Below are 20,316 nucleotides of genomic sequence, written 5' to 3'. Positions count from 1 at the left end.
CTCCGTACAGATAGTTTATTCCACCATTACTTTTTTTTCAATGCTTGGTATTACAATTGAATCGCGTTTTTTGGATAGTTTGCACAAACACACCATCTATTTTCTTAGGGTTGTAAGTAGATATTTCAACGGCTGAATCACGGAATTTATTGATTGCTTATGGCTATATCCACATTGTCACATTGTAATATTAATGAAAAAATAATGAACTTTCAAGTTGCCATTGTTTATTTGACTTTTTATCTTGGTATTCATGTTCATCAATTAGCCACACGTACTTAGACAGCATTTCTGGTTCTGAGTCTGAGTATTGTTTTTTTTTTTTGTTAGAAATTACATAGTTTCAGTTAACCCATTGCGAGAGCTAACGGACCTTTTGTTCTTTCGAAATCAGCTACAACTGTTGAAGGTTGTAACCAGATTAGGTTAAAATCTTTAATCAAGGATTTTCGTTTTTGATAACCTTTAAACCACTTTCTTAATATTACTGAACGCGATGGATGACCAATGGAACTTTATTCGGATTTATACACTGGTACCAAACTTTCAATGGAAATATTGACACGATATTTTAGTTGTGGGACAAAAGGAATAGAGAAGCACCATTTCTTTCACATAGGATCTATAGAGGCACCTTTTTTCATAAAAGGAGGACCCCTTCTTTCACAAAGGTTCCATAGAACCATCAGAAAAGGCCTATAGAAGCATCCTTTCTTTCAGAAAAGGTCTATAGAAGCATCCTTTCTTTCACAAAGGGTCTATAGAAGCATCCTTTCTTTCACAAAGGGTCTATAGGAGGACCCTTACTTTCAGAAAGGGCCTATAGGAGGACCCTTACTTTCAGAAAGGGCCTATAGGAGGACCCTTTATTTCAGAAAGGGTCTATAGAAGCACCCTTTATTTCAGAAAGGGTCTATAGAAGCACCCTTTATTTCAGAAAGGGTCTATAGAAGCACCCTTTATTTCAGAAAGGGTCTACAGAAGCACCCTTTATTTCAGAAAGGGTCTATAGAAGCACCCTTTATTTCAGAAAGGGTCTATAGAAGCACCCTTTATTTCAGAAAGGGTCTATAGAAGCATCCTTTATTTTAGAAAGGGTCTATAGAAGCACCCTTTACTTCAGAAAGGGTCTATAGAAGCACCCTTTATTTCAGAAAGGGTCTATAGAAGCACCCTTTATTTCAGAAAGGGTCTATAGAAGCACCCTTTATTTCAGAAAGGGTCTATAGAAGCACCCTTTATTTCAGAAAGGGTCTATAGAAGCCCCCTTTATTTCAGAAAGGGTCTATAGAAGCACCCTTTATTTCAGAAAGGGTCTATAGAAGCACCCTTTATTTCAGAAAGGGTCTATAGAAGCACCCTTTATTTCAGAAAGGGTCTATAGAAGCACCCTTTATTTCAGAAAGGGTCTATAGAAGCACCCTTTATTTCAGAAAGGGTCTATAGAAGCACCCTTTATTTCAGAAAGGGTCTATAGAAGCACCCTTTATTTCAGAAAGGGTCTATAGAAGCACCCTTTATTTCAAAAAGGGTCTATAGAAGCACCCTTTATTTCAAAAAGGGGTATAGAAGCACTCTTTATTTCAGAAAGGGTCTATAGAAGCACTCTTTATTTCAGAAAGGGTCTATAGAAGCACCCTTTATTTCAGAAAGGGTCTATAGAAGCACCCTTTATTTCAGAAAGGGTCTATAGAAGCACCCTTTATTTCAGAAAGGGTCTATAGAAGCACCCTTTATTTCAGAAAGGGTCTATAGAAGCACCCTTTATTTCAGAAAGGGTCTATAGAAGCACCCTTTATTTCAGAAAGGGTCTATAGAAGCACCCTTTATTTCAGAAAGGGTCTATAGAAGCACCCTTTATTTCAGAAAGGGTCTATAGAAGCACCCTTTATTTCAGAAAGGGTCTATAGAAGCACCCTTTATTTCAGAAAGGGTCTATAGAAGCACCCTTTATTTCAGAAAGGGTCTATAGAAGCACCCTTTATTTCAGAAAGGGTCTATAGAAGCATCCTTTATTTCAGAAAGGGTCTATAGAAGCACCCTTTATTTCAGAAAGGGTCTATAGAAGCACCCTTTATTTCAGAAAGGGTCTATAGAAGCACCCTTTATTTCAGAAAGGGTCTATAGAAGCACCCTTTATTTCAGAAAGGGTCTATAGAAGCACCCTTTATTTCAGAAAGGGTCTATAGAAGCACCCTTTATTTCAGAAAGGGTCTATAGAAGCACCCTTTATTTCAGAAAGGGTCTATAGAAGCACCCTTTATTTCAGAAAGGGTCTATAGAAGCACCCTTTATTTCAGAAAGGGTCTATAGAAGCACCCTTTATTTCAGAAAGGGTCTATAGAAGCACCCTTTATTTCAGAAAGGGTCTATAGAAGCACCCTTTATTTCAGAAAGGGTCTATAGAAGCACCCTTTATTTCAGAAAGGGTCTATAGAAGCACCCTTTATTTCAGAAAGGGTCTATAGAAGCACCCTTTATTTCAGAAAGGGTCTATAGAAGCACCCTTTATTTCAGAAAGGGTCTATAGAAGCACCCTTTATTTCAGAAAGGGTCTATAGAAGCACCCTTTATTTCAGAAAGGGTCTATAGAAGCACCCTTTATTTCAGAAAGGGTCTATAGAAGCACCCTTTATTTCAGAAAGGGTCTATAGAAGCACCCTTTATTTCAGAAAGGGTCTATAGAAGCACCCTTTATTTCAGAAAGGGTCTATAGAAGCACCCTTTATTTCAGAAAGGGTCTATAGAAGCACCCTTTATTTCAGAAAGGGTCTATAGAAGCACCCTTTATTTCAGAAAGGGTCTATAGAATCACCCTTTATTTCAGAAAGGGTCTATAGAAGCACCCTTTATTTCAGAAAGGGTCTATAGAAGCACCCTTTTTTTCAGAAAGGGTCTATAGAAGCACCCTTTATTTCAGAAAGGGTCTATAGAAGCACCCTTTATTTCAGAAAGGGTCTATAGAAGCACCCTTTATTTCAGAAAGGGTCTATAGAAGCACCCTTTATTTCAGAAAGGGTCTATAAAAGCACCCTTTATTTCAGAAAGGGTCTATAGAAGCACCCTTTATTTCAGAAAGGGTCTATAGAAGCACCCTTTATTTCAGAAAGGGTCTATAGAAGCACCCTTTATTTCAGAAAGGGTCTATAGAAGCACCCTTTATTTCAGAAAGGGTCTATATAAGCACCCTTTATTTCAGAAAGGGTCTATAGAAGCACCCTTTATTTCAGAAAGGGTCTATAGAAGCACCCTTTATTTCAGAAAGGGTCTATAGAAGCAACCTTTATTTCAGAAAGGGTCTATAGAAGCACCCTTTATTTCAGAAAGGGTCTATAGAAGCACCCTTTATTTCAGAAAGGGTCTATAGAAGCACCCTTTATTTCAGAAAGGGTCTATAGAAGCACCCTTTATTTCAGAAAGGGTCTATAGAAGCACCCTTTATTTCAGAAAGGGTCTATAGAAGCACCCTTTATTTCAGAAAGGGTCTATAGAAGCACCCTTTATTTCAGAAAGGGTCTATAGAAGCACCCTTTATTTCAGAAAGAGTCTATAGAAGCACCCTTTATTTCAGAAAGGGTCTATAGAAGCACCCTTTATTTCAGAAAGGGTCTATAGAAGCACCGTTTATTTCAGACAGGGTCTATAGAAGCACCCTTTATTTCAGAATGGGTATATAGAATCACCCTTTATTCAAGAAGGGGTCTATAGAAGCACCCTTTATTTCAGAAAGGGTCTATAGAAGCACCCTTTATTTCAGAAAGGGTCTATAGAAGTACCCTTTATTTCAGAAAGGGTCTATAGAAGCACCCTTTATTTCAGAAAGGGTCTATAGAAGCACCCTATATTTCAGAAAGGGTCTATAGAAGCACCCTTTATTTCAGAAAGAGTCTATAGAAGCATCGTTTATTGCAGAAAGGATCTATAGAAACACATTTTCTTTCAGAAAGGATCTATAGAAACACATTTTCTTTCAGAAAGGGTCTATAGAAACTCCTTCATTTCAGAAAGGGTCTATAGAAGCACCCTTTGTTTCAGTAAGGGTCTACAGAAATACCCTTTCTTTCCGAAAGTGTCTATAGAAGCACCCTTTATTTCAGAAAGGGTTTATAGAAGCAACCTTTATTTCAGAAAGGATCTATAGAATGCTCTTTTCTTTCACAAAGGGTCTTTAGGAGGACCCTTACTTTCAGAAAGGGTCTGTAGAAGCACCGTTTATTGCAGAAAGGAGCTATAGAAACACATTTTCTTTCAGAAAGGGTCTATAGAAACTCCTTCATTTCAGAAAATTGTCTATAGAAGCACCCTTTGTTTCTGTAAGGTTCTACAGCAGTACCCTCTCTTTCAGAAAGTGTCTAAAGAAGCACCCTTTTTCAGAAATGGTCTATAGAAGCACACCTTATTTCAGAAATGGTAGGATCCATTATTTCAGAAAGTATCTGTAGAAGCACCTTTTCTTCAAGAAAGGATCTAAAGAAGCATCCTTTATTTCAGATCTATAGAAGCACCCTTTCTTTCAGAAAGCGTAGAGAATTTTAATGAAAATATCTTATCTATTGTTACCCCTAACAGGTTAAATAATAGTAATTAAAGACAAATCAACACACAATCTGACATGCATTGAATTATGACTGTGCCTACATGCCGTCGTCTGCTACAAACGGCAAAAACAACAATGTACAATATATACATATATGTACATTGTTAGAACATTTTGTTACAAAAGAGCGCGCGTCGAGTAGCTCATTACTGATTTCCGTCTAACTTGTTGATGAAATTCGCAATGACTTTGTAAAAACATCAACTTTGTGATGATTAATAAATTAGGTGAAGAACAACTTTAACGATACATTGATAAAAATGACAAATATGAACAAGCGCCAATAGAAAAATTAAGAAAATTCTTTCCCAGGAAAACAAAAAATATATATAAATAAAAAGTCAAAGAACGATAGGTGCGGAAAAGGTGTGCGCTCAAGATAATCGTGCTATAAATACCACTTTTTATAACACCACCCTATTGAATGAAGTTAACAAATTGTATGAATTTCTTTTTTTGTTTTTATTGTTGTTTTTTTTTTATTTATATTAGTTATAGCGCATTTTTGTCGATTGATCTAACACTGACATTTAAAACAATTCTACAAATAAATTACAAAGACATAACCCCATTATTATAAGTCTTCTTTTGTTATATTTTGGATTTACCGAAAAGATTTATAACGTTCCGGTTAACTTAAAGTTAAAAGTGATGATTGCATTTCAAGGAGGAGCTTCTTGGCATTAACTTTCAATGTAAAAATTATATTTCTAATGCCTCCAAATTGGTTTATTTTGCATTTTAAAATCCATCAGATAGTAAAAGAACACATGTAATAATGGCCCATAAAGTAATAAAGACTTGACAAAATGCATGCAACAAAAAAATGTTTACGAAACTTTGTGTAGAAACATTACCCTTAACAGATTGCAGTTAATTCAAAATCGCAACCAAGGAGGAACATTTCATGTAATGGTATCAGAAACGAAATTTATGAATTCAAGGATCTATTCAAGAATAATTCTATGTCAATTAGATCGGTAAATTCGGTTAAATACGTAAAAATGTATAAAAGAAAAAAATGTTATATCACCATATCGTGATATAACATTATGTTAAATTCAAAAGCCATTCACTGAAGAATGATAGCAAAAAAATGTCTGATCTTGTTGTATTTATGTCTTTGTAAATTATTAATTATTACAATAATTAATAACAATTTTACATGTCTCCAATTGTTTATTTTGTTCGTATGTAAGTATTTCATTAATATAGTTGTTGTACACAGGTTTTGAGAAAACTAAACAGGTATTAAAATTATGAAGAAAGAGGAAAGGAACACTTTTAATCCCTTTCTAAGTTAAGGGCATGAGCATGGATGTGAGTAATAAATTATTAAAAGAATGTTAAGGATAATGGGGTAGAACATATGTAGATAAGTTAGGAAAACAATTGTTAATGGTCGGATTGGATCGACTAAATAATCCCATATTACCTACACTGTTGTGAATTAAAAATCTTTATTATAGTCCAATAATTGTGGTATGAAAGGGAAGTTGTGAAAAGGTAACAACGAATATTTCTACAAACTTCATACCTTGATAAGACATATCAACTAATAGCCACAAGGACATAATATAAAGAACGTCTGGAATATGTTAAAGCAAAAGTGTAGGTAGGTATATAGCCGAATGTTAAATTAATTCATTTAAATGTTATCAATGGACTTAAGAATACATTTAACAAATATTTAATGCCTCGCATTAAATCTCGCATTCTTGCATCGACCGGAGATTTGATCAATGAATCAATAATAACGGGCGGATTATCACGATCTTGACACTGTAAACATTCAATGGCTGCCAATTTGATATGGGCCACTGGCGAGCCACCTAGCAAATATTCCTCATAGATATGTGTTGAAGGTGGTAGGGACACGATACGACTATTTGTCAATGTTCCATAGAAATGTACACGATCGCCTTCTACTAAACGTTTGGAGAAATTACCAAATTTATGTTGAGCCTGCAACACAACTTCTTGACGTCGTTTATCCAAGATGCCAGCATACATATTTATACGTATTTCATATTCATATTGATTCCATTTTTGTAACGAACATTGTTGATCCAAATTACTAGTTTTAAGGATTTCTTCAAAATCGTTGCATAAACGATCCTGGGGTGTTGTACATTTGTTAAGGGTCGACAAACGTTCACCATACCAACAGGTTATAATTCGTGCCAGCCAGCTGGGTAAATATTTATTGATATACCAAGCGGGTTTATTTTTCACACTGGCAATTTGTATTTGTGTAACATCACCTTCCCAAGACACGGGAAGGCCTTCTAAATGGGAGCATTTCAGTTGTGTCTTAATTTTATTATTGTCTTTCCACCATGCCTGCGCTCCACAGTGGCTATAGAATCGTTGCCATGTCAAGTATTCTGGTGGTGGCGGAGGCATATGGACTTCCTCCGTGGGTAGGGTAGTTATTACAGATTGATGGTGATGATGTTTTAGATCAGGTATCATAGAGTTAAAGCGAGAGGTATCCTTAAAGCTGGACGTCATATATGGGAATGTTAGAACACAGGCTGCGGTAATGCAAATTAGGACCTAAAAAGGAAGGAAAAGCAAAAAAAAAAATCAACCAATTTCCCCTTATATAGTACGTACATCCAGACGCTACTCACCTGTAAAATAGTTACATATTTCTGTGTGGTGCGATTTATGGCCAAAAAGCAGGAAAACAAGACAGCCAACAGCGAAACAATAACAGTGCTACCCAAACGTAGATTTGGATTTGTAAATCCCAACCACTCGACAACAACAAAGACGGGTATCAGCAGAGATACCAAACCAAATAGGGGTAAAAATAGCAAAACTCCAGCCAAGCCAAGTGTTGCTCGCACCACACCAAACATTGTAGCACTTTGGGCACTGGTAATACACAATTGTAACCAACTGAGTGTTACGCAATGAGGTATAAGCGTAGTGTAGGTTCCATGCCAGTTAGACCGCTTGGCCAAATGTACCAAAAACACAGGTATTAGCAGATACAGTGCCGTACGACAATTCAAACAAAACTCAATACCATTACCAATGACAAACGAACAAAAGGTAGGTACTTTTAGATCTAAGAATCGCCATCCAGTGGTTACAACATCATCCATTTCATAGGGATATTTAGCCAAGACATTGACACCAAACGATATGAGAAATATCCAGTCGGGAAAACGTTGTGTTGAGTACATAAAAGCCAACATTGAGAAGAAAACAAATACACCCGCCACAATTGTCAATTCGGAGTGGGGTAACCATTCGGGTGATAGCAGCGGGTACACCAAAAAATTCCCAATAAAAGCACAAAAGAAATATAGATACGGCTGCATATTGTTCCGCAGAAAACGATTTTCTGAGATATCCGCCTCAATGTTGTGATCACCATATGAAAGGAACAGCCCAGACCATATGCGAAAATCTATAAAATCATGTTTCGTTTTCAACATTTTACAGGTGGACCAAATCATTATGGACCAACATAGATAGTAGAAGCCCACTGGCAAGGCTGTTGTTAAATTATCAGTAGAGGCCAGCCAATACACCACTAGCAGCAAAGCCAATCTCACACTTTGCGGCACACGCTTTGGAAAATCTGCCACAATATTAATAAAACGATGATATAGCAATGTAAAGAATACTATGGGATGGAATAGAAGGCGATGAAAGCAAGGTACATGGTCCAATGAGGATGGGTGAGGCACCGTTAGTGTCATAGCATCATTAACCGCCGGCATGCGTCCTGCTGCATAATTTACAGCTGCAGAAACTAAATTTTCTTCAGTTATCCGTTCATTGCCTGCCGTTGGTTCGGGTACATTTAAATGACTGCGACGTGTTTTTCTTTTGCGCTCTTTTGGTTGGTGTCTTAAATTAACGGAACCATTACTAATGGGATGGCCTGAACCATCTTCCAAAGACTGTTGCTGCGGTGAACTGTCTTCATCTTCGGAAGTAGATGTTGAGTCGCCGGGATGTTTTCGAGCTTTTTGCATTTTATAAATTTCACGCATTTTCTTTTCCAATTGTTTCGGTGTTATGTGTTTGCCACCATTTGAAAGACAAGCGAAAAGTTCACGTGCCGCCTTCCTAGCTGCTCTCTCGCCAGGTGTCATGGACAACGATAAACGAACCTCATTTTCGTTTTCTGCCGTTATGCCACATCCTTCGTCATAGCATTTCTGTAGAAGACTGGCGGCTTCTTCGTGACCCTGTTGGGCGGCACATATAAGCCAATGAACGGCTTGCTGTTTTGAATCCTCCACATTGTCTTCTACAAGAAAATCCATTTCTAAGGATATTAATTTTAGAACTTTCCAGCAGAACTTACCTAAATTTTTTTCCAATAACTGTTTGGCCAAATCAAATTGTACCTCAGAGCAACCCTCGCTAGCAATATGATATTTCAAGTTATTTAATGATGTGCGATCTGTTGTTGTCAAGGAGGATACACACAAATAATAATTTCGTTTTTAAATTCTAGAAATTTTGGAACTCATTTGCTTTACCGACCCACCGCAGAAAACTATGAAAATATTACCACAGATAGTGCTTTTTGTCCCGATTCCAACCATGTATTGCTTCTGTTGCGGGAACGGGAACAACATTTTCTTTTTAATTAAATATATTTGTCTAAATAGCCGGCCTTCGGTCGGGATTTAAGACTTTCTCCTATGGACAGGTGCATATCTTGGGAACGGGAACAAATTTTTCTTTTAAATTTAATATTTTTGGAGGCCTATACCTCGGGATGTATACATACCCTTCAACAAAATAATACATCGTTGAAATCAGTATAAACATCACTATTTGTGGTAAATTTTTAATAATTTTCTGCGGTGGTTAGACTAGGGCCTTTGTGGAACTTTGGAGGCCCATATCTCGGGAAGTATACATTTCCGCAATAAAAGCAATGCATGGTTGGAATCGGGATAAAAAGCACTATCTGTGGTCACTTTTATTCATAATTTTCTGAGGTGGGTCGGTAAAGGAAATATATTTAAGCCGAAATTTTATTTAGTTTACCTTCCAAATTCCATTTTCTTCTCGTCGATGTTGACGGGCCATTCTTCATCCAGGTTGCCATTTCCAATTCGTCTTTTTCTATTGTTTTAACATTTCAAAACAATTATACCATTAAGAAATGTTCGCATAAATTTTATTTATTTTACTCAGAATATGATAACAAAACAAAATGAATAATAAAGATCACGAATAAAGAAAAAGTTCCTGTGTTTAGAATGAGGGAAAAAGAAAGTAAACGCTTACAATCATATGGTGTTTTGTTTAGAATGAACTTGGAATGTAGGAACAGCAGCTGCGAAAGAAAGAAAAACAGGTTAGCAACTCAGTTTTCATTAAGAAGAAGAAGAAATCATAGGTATGGTACACACCAAGGCACATTAAAGAAGGTAGCCGACTCGTATCAGCTGATTGAATATGAAATGTCAAATAAAATTGTTGTAATTGTGAAATGTAAACAAACATCTTGTTCTGATTGGCCGAAGCTAAATCGCTGCAAATTTAAGCGCCAAAGCGAATTGATTCTCTTTACAAATTTTGACGTATTATGTTACGGCAAAAGTTGCTTTGTTGTAGCAATTCGCCGAATCGGCTACCTTCTATATTTGCCTTGGTACACACAGTCACTTTAAGAGAAATATCATGGAATTGCTGTAGTGGGGAACTCAATCTAAGAACGCCTAATTTCATGAAATGTTGTCAACGAAATCGCTAGAGTGTGGACCGGGACTATGTAACAAAAAATTGCATGAAATTCACTCTAGTGTGGACCAAGATAAACAGGCTGTTATAATACGTTTACCTATAACCGTAGCGATTTTGGCTGTTTACGGTAGCGGTTGTAGCGTTTTTTACGCAACATTGTTTATTATCATCACTTTCAAAACAAAAGAAACAGAGTATTGGCCTGTTCCCGTACTTTATAAAGTGGTAAAAGTCGTAAAAGTTGTAAAAGTCGTAAACGATTTTCATATAAATTTTGTGTACGGGAACGCAAAATGTGTAAAAGTGGTAAAAATTGTAAAAACTTTTTAGTTCTGGAACAGAGCTTATATTTGGTGTCTTTTTACGTGATAATTTGTAATAATTATTACGAAATGTTACTAAATGCTGTCTTTTTACACAAAAGTTCAGTAAAAGAGAGCGAAGTGAGAGAACAATTTTGATAGTTGTTTGCTGAGAAATTGCTAAAAGTTGCTGAAAGAATTTTTTCCAGCAACATTTAGCAAGTTCGATCAGCTGTTTTTTAATCATCTGCTAATGGTCAGCTGCTCAATGTGCATCTGATTTTTGTGGAAAAATGCTATAAATATTACGATTCAGGTTTATCTATTGATTATTATTCATAATTTTTTATTTATTTAGCTTAAAATTGAAGAACTTTTTCATTGCTTTGGAGTTATTTTTTCGTTCATGCATTGGCGCCAATGTTTTTGTTTTGGTTATCAACTGTTATCTTGCTAAAGTTTACTAAATGCTGTCTTTTTACTTTTTTCTCTATTTTCGTATCAAAGAGCAAAATCTCTCTTATTCTCTGAAAAGAAGTTACTGAATAATTATTACTGAAAGAGTAAAAAGACACAACTATTGTGAAGCGAGTGAAGTAAGCTGTGTTCCAGAACTAAAAAGTTTTTACAATTTTTACGACTTTTACACATTTTACTCGAAAAAGCGTTCCCGTACACAAAAAAGTTGTAAAATGTTCACTTCTCTTTAAACAAAAATGGCGCTGAATGTCGCTCTCTTTAAAAACTTTTTACACGACAAATTTGGGCGAGTAAAAAAATAGTAACATGGTTACCGGCGTCTGATTGGCTGATACGCCGACTTTGACATTTGTTCCAGTTTTTTTGACGTATTTTCCATTTTTCCGTTCCCGAACTATTTCAAAAAACTTGTGTGTGAGAACAAATTTTTTGCACTTTTCTCTTTTACGAGTTTTACCATTAAAAAGTACGGGAACGAAGCTGTAATCATTTTGATGACAGATCATGTTTAAGTGGGGTACACACGATCAGTTTTGACTGTCAGTTTTGCTCAAATAATCGTTTGCTTGCCAGTGTGGCCGTTCATTTTTGTCAGTCATCAGGCAATCACAAAATATTTTGTGGTTGCTGGACTAATAACATAGAAATGCATGGGAATCGAATATTTTATTGAAGAAATGGATAAAAACATGGATGCGAGATTTTTAAAATTTTTCTCTTTTTAGTGTTTTTTGGTCGTTGTCGGTAGTGATTTGTGGTGGTTTTTAACACAACTTGTCCGGCAAAAAACTCTAATGTAACCGTACTAATCCGGCAATAACCTATAATATAAACGGGCTATTAGACTTTACACAAAAACGTCTGACGTCAGCATTGTGTTCAACCACTCAACGAAAAAAAGAAGAAGAATTAACATTTTGCGCCACATTATTATTTCGCACATTGTCAAACGATTGTTAGACGCCGGATAATTTTGTTTACTTGTTGAAAGTTTGATTTGTTTTTAATTAAGAAAGTTTTTGTATTTTATAAATTAAATTATTTAATAAGCATCATGGATAAGGCGTTACACCAACAACTATATTCCGGCATGTCACGGCATTCTTTGGGCGGCGCATCTGCAGCCGGCTTAAGGTCATCAGGAGGTGTTGGAAGGAAATCTCTGGGTGGATCTGTTTTGGGTTATAGCAGTGGTGGATTAAAGAAGGCTGCAGCAGCCAATGTAACCAGTGGCATGGGACAAAGGTATTGTGAGATGCAATTTTTACATACATAAATATTATCAATATTATCATACCTATAATGAATAATCATTTATTTCTTTTTCCCCTAGCCGTTACAGTCTGTCGGGAAGATCCAATCAATCTGTACTGGGTATACGTTCCGATTTCAATTTGGTGGAAAGTTATGGTTTCCAATTGCCCGTTTTGGTAAATGAAGCATTGACATTCAATGAGAAAAGTCAAACGGTTTCGGTAAGATGTGCCGAAAATGGTTGGGCATGGGTTGTCCATGGTCGCCGTTTGTTGGTGTGGCAATATAAGGATGTACGTAATGCTGGTACAGGAAATTCACCACCAAAAAGTGCTAAAGAACTTATGTCACGTAACACCCAGCGAAGAGCTGGTGCTATGGCACAGTGTCGTGAATTAACTTTACCTCATTGCGATATTGGACATAAGGCTTCATTGGTTAGCGTTTTCCTGAGTGAAGGACAACAAATGGCTTCATGTGTTGCTGTCTCTCCTACAGGAGATGTACGTTATTGGCCCTCTATAGCTCATGACGGTAGTTCTGTGGATTTAACAAATATTTTGGATGGCCAGGAATTTGATTTTATGTTAACATTACCGCCACAACATATGCCCATGAGTTATTTGTTGGTGACCACCACTTGTAGCTTGGTACTGCTGCAATTGCAACTGCAAAATGGTCGTCATGTATTGCAACATAAAACCATACGCCAGCCATCGGGATTTTTGGGAGGCATTGGTAAGAAATTTGCTTCCATCATTATTGGAATGAACAGTGGAAATGATAAGGAAAATGTGAGTAAAAATGAGAAAAATTCGAAATAAATTCAAGAAAAACTTCAGGATTTATTAGTTTGTGAGGTATAAATATGGTTAAGTTTGTGACGATTTTAAATTAATCCTAAAGTTTTGCAACATGTACCCAAATCCATTTAAAATTCAACTTCCTAATAACCATATTTATTTCATTCAGAAATTTGTTGCCGTTGCCTGTGACCAAAAAGCATGTGGTGATCGTGAAGCTGTTATTTTGGTACTTGCAGATCGTTGGATACAGCGCTGGCGCTTAAACCATTCGGGCAATAACGAACAAATGTTATTTGAAGATGGTGATATTATTAGGAAAATTCGTGATGAATTTTTACAAAAGTTTTGGAATGTTAGAGGTAGGAACCCTCTATGTAATATACAATTTTCATGATTCATATTTTTAACTTCACAGATAGTGCCGATGTAGATTTACAGCTCTTGGATATGCGTATACTTGATAATAAAACTTATATATTGGCTGGAGCTGTTAATACACCACACACACCGCAGATGTATTATGGTATAGGTAAGTTTTGAAATATTTTGAATTTTTTATGCCCTCAGGGAACTTAGGCCAGACAGGCGATGGACTGAGCACTATCAGGTTAATTCTCATTAATTTCTCTTTTCAGCCGTTCTTACAACCACCAATGAGGGCATGCATCTACAATCGTTTGTACCCTTGAAATTCTCCCAATTCTATAGTGTACCAACGGAAAATGAATGTTTGAGTTTACGTTTTATTATTTGTCGAACACACATCTATATTTACAACGAAAAAGTGGTCTATCCTCTGAGTTTGTCCAACATACAAATGGGTGAAATTGATGCTGAAAAAATTGAATTTCATTTACAAGATGATCGTATATTAAGTGCTGCAGTTTGTGGACAAATTCCCTTGATATTCAGTCGTACACATGGTTTGGTTTCAATAACACCAGGAGATTTTGATAGTGCTGAAATGATGGTTAATATGACAAGTTGTGCTAGTCCTGAAGTCTTTTCTCCTGTTACAACATCGGCCGGCGATGTAAGTCTAAGGGAACAAAGTGTTTTGTCGACATCAATGAGCAATGTTAATGAACAAAATCTATATATGTATGAATTGGATCCAGATTCGATATATTCGGAATTTAAAGATGATGTTAGTCAATTGAAGGCGGCATTTATTTATCGTTTGAAACGTAATACTGCAATGTGTAATACAATACTAAATGAATTGTTGAGAAATAATGTCGAGCCGAATGCCGCGGGTACACTTGCTGAAGCAGCTCAATTGGATAGGTAAGGATGTTGCGTTCTTCTTGAGAAAGAATAACATTTTAATATTGTATTTTTGTAGAATGGTTATTACCATAGCTGAAGATTTGGCAGAAGATGTACCCGCCTCAGATCCCCGTTGGGAACAATTATTTGAGGAGTCTACCGCCCATAAACATGCCTTGGGAAGTTCTTCCTCTCTGCAAATCATTACACAATTGAAGGAGAAAAATCTAGCTCTCCGTCATTTTGTGGAATTTTTACATGCAACTGGTTTGTGGGATAAGGTAAGAAGGGAGTGTTAAAGATGGAACAGCAATAAATTAAAACTATGGACTGACTATTCAATGAGTATACCTTGGCATTTATGTAACTGTTATTCTTTTTCCTAATTTTAGCTGAGTGCCATACCAAGTGCTGGTGGAAGTGTCCTTAAGCCTACTTGCTTTGTCATATCCGATATTAATGAACGTATTATAGCTGCTATTGCTCTGAGGAGCATACAAAATAAGTATGTTGCATTGTTTTAGGTCATATCAAAAGCCGTTTTGCTAACATAATTCCCATTTTCAGATATAACAAACTCATAGATGAAGCCATCAGTCTTCTGGTACAACGTTGGCAAGAACGCCCTCAAGGCAATTTAACTGCCCAGGATTTGTTCTATGTACGCATTTGTAAATTTCAAGAAATTCTACAAGCTTTTTGCGATTTAGCTGATGGTCGTATTGATACACAACATCAAACCTCATCGTTGGCCTCATTCATACATGACATCAATGTTGTGGTGCTGCATATTGTTAGTGAAGTTATGAACTTCCGTGAACAGAATGCCACGGTATATTCATTGCCAGCTGATAAAATGGATACATATGAATATTTACCATGGACAGCAATGTCTGGTAATATTGGTATGCGTGATGCTTTATCACATCTTATAGATGTCTCGGTAAAATATGGTGTCCATGGTACAAGTGATCCTGATTTGAGACAGCGGATATATCAACAAATTCTAGAGCTAATTGATATAGTCTTGGATGGTCGTAAACATTATTTGGACAGTGTACGGGATACAGAGAAATTTAATGTCTTACAACAACAATTTGAGTCCCAGAGAAGGGCATTAATTTCCATATTGCGTAAGTAAATTTTATAAAGTTATTTTACTTGTAATTTTATGGCTGAGTGACATGTCAAATCTGTCTCAACAATGTTGTGGGTTCTTTTTACAAAAGTTGTAAGTGCATTTTTTTGTATTCTAGTTGACGACCAACAATATGAAGCTGCTGCCAAATTAGCTGAAAAATATCTAGATTTCCAATCTCTGGTAATGCTTTGTGATGCAACCAATAATCAGGAGCGTTTAGATGCGTATATTAAAAAATACGAAGAATATGACTTTTCACAATTTGCCATTAATTGGCATTTGCGTCAGAATCGCCAAGGAGAGGTATTTGAACGTTTCAAAGGTAACCAAGCCGCATTGTCCCAATTTATGCGTGATCATCCAACCCTGGGTTGGATACAACTTGTATTCAATGGTGATTTCGAACGAGCTTCAAAGACCCTGTTTCAATTGGCCCAAACTGAAACAGAATTTGTGCAGAGAAAGAAGGTAGGTTTTTTCTTTTCCTTTAACCCATTTTTATTTTAATTTGTATTGGGTTTTTTTATTTTAGTCAATGTTATCTTTGGCCAAATTGGCAGCATTTGCCGCTGCTGATTCCGATGTCACACTACAATTGGAAACAATAAATGCTGAATTAAATATTGTCGATTATCAGGAACAATTAAGTGATCATCTATTGCAGGCATTCGGTTATGAAGTGGAAAATCAAAAAGTTTTGCGGATTGAGGAAATTATCAATGTAAGTTATTTCATTTGAATGTCTTTTAATATAGGGTGATATGTAAGAGTTCAAAAATCATAAAGATACAAAAAATGAAACTTAAATAGGTGACGAATTGGATTCTTCAAAGCAATTTTTGTTGGATTTTTTAAAGAAAATTTTTTAAAGCGTCGATTTTTTGAAGAACATTTTTCAAATCGTGGATTTTTATAGAAAATATTTTCAAATCGTAATTTTTTAAAGAAAATGTTTTCAAATCGTGGATTTTTTAAAGAAATTTTTTTAAATCGTGGATTTTTAAAGATTTTTTTTAAATCGTGGATTTTTTAAAAGCAAATTTTTTCAAATCGTGGATTTTTTAAAGCAAATTTTTTCAAATCGTGGATTTTTTAAAGCAAATTTTTTCAAATCGTGGATTTTTTAAAGCAAATTTTTTCAAATCGTGGATTTTTTAAAGCAAATTTTTTCAAATCGTGGATTTTTTAAAGCATTAAAATCGTGGGTTTTTTAAAGCATTAAAATCGTGGATTTTTTAAAGCAAATTTTTTCAAATCGTGGATTTTTTAAAGCATTAAAATCGTGGGTTTTTTAAAGCATTAAAATCGTGGATTTTTTAAAGCAAATTTTTTCAAATCGTGGATTTTTTAAAGCATTAAAATCGTGGATTTTTTAAAGCAAATTTTTTCAAATCGTGGATTTTTTAAAGCATTAAAATCGTGGATTTTTTAAAGCATTAAAATCGTGGATTTTTTAAAGCAAATTTTTTCAAATCGTGGATTTTTTAAAGCATTAAAATCGTGGATTTTTTAAAGCAAATTTTTTCAAATCGTGGATTTTTTAAAGCATTAAAATCGTGGATTTTTTAAAGCATTAAAATCGTGGATTTTTTAAAGCATTGAAATCGTGGATTTTTTAAAGCATTAAAATCGTAGAATTTTAAAGCAAATTTTTTCAAATCATGGATTTTTTAAATCATTAAAATCGTAGAATTGAAAAGCAAATTTTTTCAAATCATGGATTTTTTTAAGGCAAATTTTTTCAAATCGTGGATTTTTTAAAGCATTAAAATCGTAGATTTTTGAATCAAATTTTTTCAAATCATCGATTTTTTAAAGCAAATTTTTTCAAACCATGGATTTTTTAAAGCATTTTTTTAAAGCAAATTTTTTCAAATCGCAGATTTTTTAAAGCATCGTAGATTTTTAAAGCATTAAAATCGTAGATTTTTAAAGCATTAAAATCGTAGATTTTTAAAGCATTAAAATCGTAGATTTTTAAAGCATTAAAATCGTAGATTTTTAAAGCATTAAAATCGTAGATTTTTAAAGCAAATTTTTTCAAATCGTGGATTTTTGTAATCATTAAAACATTTTGTAAAAATTAAAATCGTGGATTTTTTAAGCAATCAGGGTAATTATGAATGTGAACTCCCCGTCAGTTTTGTCTTTCTGTCGTTTCAACTTAAAGGATAAAGTGAGAAAACTCACGGGGAGTTGACATTCATAATTGGGCTAAATGTTTTTCAAATCGTGAATTTTTTAAAACTAATTTTTTCAAATCTTGAAGTTTTTAAAGCATTTTTTTTTCAAGTCGTGGATTATTTAAAGCAAATTTTTCCAAATCTTGGAGGTTTTAAAGCAATTTTTTCAAATCTTGGATTTTTTGGAGAAAAATTTTCAAATCGTGGATTTTTAAAGAAATTTTTTTTAATCGTGGATTTTTCAAAGAAAATTTTTTCCAATCGTGGATTTTTAAAGAAATTTTTTTTAATCGTGGATTTTTCAAAGAAAATTTTTTCCAATCGTGGATTTTTAAAGCAACTTTTTTCAAATCGTGGATTTTGTAAATCAAATTTTTTAAAATTTTAATGTTTTTAAAGCAAATTTTTTTCAGATCGTGGATTTTTTAAAACAAAGTTTTTCAAAAACGAGGATTTTTAAAGTAAATTTTTTCAAATCGTGGATTTTTTAAAAGCAAATTTTTCCAAATCTTGGAGTTTTTAAAGCAATTTTTCCAAATCTTAGAATTTTTGGAGAAAAATTTTCAAATCGTGGATTTTTTATAAAAAAAAAAAGTTCAAATCGTGATTTTTCAAAGAAAATTTTTTCCAATCGTGGATTTTTAAAGAAATTTTTTTTAAATCGTGGATTTTTAAAGAAATTTTTTTCAAATCGTGGATTTTGTAAAGCATTTTTTTTTAAATTTTGAAGTTTTTAAAGCAAATTTTTTTCAAATCTTGGATTTTTTAAAACAAAGTTTTTCAAAAACGAGGATTTTTAAAGCAAATTTTTTCAAAAACGAGGATTTTTAAAGCAAATTTTTTCAAATCGTGGATTTTTTGAAGCAAATTTTTTTCAAATCGTGGATTTTTTGAAGCAATTTTTTTTCAAAACGTGGATTTTTTAAGGAATTTTTTTTTTAAATCGTGAATTTTTTAAAGAAAACTTTTTTAAATCGCGAATTTTTTAAAGCAAATTTTTTCAAAACGTGGAGCTTTTAATTACGTTTTTTAAATCGTGTAGTTTTTAAAGAAATTGTCTTTCAAATCGTGTAGCTTTTAAATGACATTTTTCAAATCGTGGATTTTTTAAAGAAATTTTTTTTCAAATTGTGGATTTTTTAAAGAAAATTTTTTTCAAAACTTGAATTTTTTAAAGAAATTTTTTTCAAATCGTGGATTTTTTTAAAGAATTTTTTTTTTTAAAGCTTGGATTTTTAAAGTGATTTTTTTTTTCAAATCGTGGATTTTTTAAAGAAATTTGTTTTCAAAGCGTGGATTTTTTAAAGTGATTTTTTTTTTCAAATCGTTGATTTTTAAAGAGAAAAAATTTCAAATCGTTGATTTTTGAAGAAAAAATTTCAAATCGTAGATTTTTAAAGAAAAATTTTTCAAGCGGGGATTTATTTAAATATTTTTTTCAAACATGGATTTTTTCAAGAACATTTATCATTTTTAAATGAAATAAAAATTTTTTTCATGCGTGGATTTTTTAAAGAAGTTTTTTTCGAACGTGGATTTTAAAATTAAAAATATTATTTTTCAGATCATGGGTTTTTTTAAACATTAAAATTTTTTTCAATCGTGGATGTTTTAAAGACATTTTTTTCAATCGTGTATTTTTCAGGATTTTTTTAAACAATTTTTTTAAATCGTGAATTTTTTAAAGAAATTTTTTCAAATCGTAAATAATTTTTCAGAAAGTTTTTTAAGTCGTGAATATTTTTGCAGATTTTTTGTTTAAATTGTGAATTCTACAATCCTTAACCTTATTTTATATTCCATAGCTTTTTATTGCCGAAGAACATGATACCGCAACAGAATTTGATTTTCGCAAATCCTTGGAGTTGCTCAATTATTTGGAAGATCCATTTGAGGCTAGGCACAAGATATGGTGTGCAGCAATATTGAGAGACAATTGGATACAATATGATACAAATACAGCCGTTGATTATATACAGAATTTGTTGTTTTTCAAATTAATTGAATTGTGTCATTTGATGGGTAAGTAACGGTCACTGATTCCATATGATTAAATTGTTAAAAATTGTTTTTCTATTGCAGATGGTGATTTCGAGACATTCCTACCACCCATGGAAGAATTTCTGAATAGCAGTGATTTAGAAGATTTGGTTAATAACAAATCATTTCAATATCTTTTAAAGCTCACATACGAATATATTAATGATACATTTAAACATAAAGACTCTGATGATAGAATGGAAATGTAATTGGGTGTTTGTCGTATCGCCATGTAGAGAATACACACATTTACAGACAATGTTTAGCTTGTTTAAGTTTTTTTGCATTAATTGTTTAGTAATTTAATAAAAATAAGAAAACCTCTTTTGTTATAAAAATCAAATGAAATCGAATTGTGAAATGTTAATCTATTTATTCCATTATTAAACATTAGATAGACTGCATAATGAATGACCAGCATTCTTGTCTTTCGTTACAATACATGTTTATTATTTTTAAATAATTTTTTTGTAACTCTTTCCGTTGCAACTCACCTCCAATGTATTGGGAACAT

General features: G+C 33.8%; 2 protein-coding genes across 2 annotated transcripts; one reads left to right on the top strand and one right to left on the bottom strand.

Moving 5' to 3' along the window:
* Nucleotides 1-5,756: 5,756 nt before the first annotated feature.
* Nucleotides 5,757-9,858, bottom strand: wfs1 (wolframin ER transmembrane glycoprotein wfs1). The gene is made up of 4 exons (XM_073959684.1): nucleotides 9,626-9,858; nucleotides 8,931-9,029; nucleotides 7,234-8,873; nucleotides 5,757-7,156 (listed from the first exon to the last, which is right to left on the bottom strand). Exons 1-4 carry the CDS (start codon nucleotides 9,684-9,686, stop codon nucleotides 6,242-6,244), a joined length of 2,715 nt encoding a protein of 904 aa, XP_073815785.1. The 5' UTR covers nucleotides 9,687-9,858; the 3' UTR covers nucleotides 5,757-6,241.
* A 2,136-nt stretch (nucleotides 9,859-11,994) lies between these two features.
* Nucleotides 11,995-20,145, top strand: Nup133 (nuclear pore complex protein Nup133). Its single transcript, XM_073959683.1, has 12 exons — nucleotides 11,995-12,354; nucleotides 12,443-13,157; nucleotides 13,336-13,528; nucleotides 13,585-13,698; nucleotides 13,805-14,456; nucleotides 14,515-14,719; nucleotides 14,831-14,943; nucleotides 15,006-15,571; nucleotides 15,695-16,047; nucleotides 16,112-16,300; nucleotides 19,568-19,784; nucleotides 19,845-20,145. The coding sequence occupies exons 1-12, from the start codon at nucleotides 12,164-12,166 to the stop codon at nucleotides 20,009-20,011; spliced, it is 3,675 nt and encodes a 1,224-aa protein (XP_073815784.1). The 5' UTR covers nucleotides 11,995-12,163; the 3' UTR covers nucleotides 20,012-20,145.
* Nucleotides 20,146-20,316: the final 171 nt, after the last annotated feature.

Source organism: Musca autumnalis, unplaced genomic scaffold (assembly GCF_047663935.1).
Source record: "Musca autumnalis isolate F117 unplaced genomic scaffold, ASM4766393v1 scaffold_1, whole genome shotgun sequence".
Classification (NCBI taxonomy): Eukaryota; Metazoa; Arthropoda; class Insecta; order Diptera; family Muscidae; genus Musca; species Musca autumnalis.
Note: the sequence above shows the minus strand (reverse complement) of the source record. Positions and strands in the feature narration are given on the sequence as shown.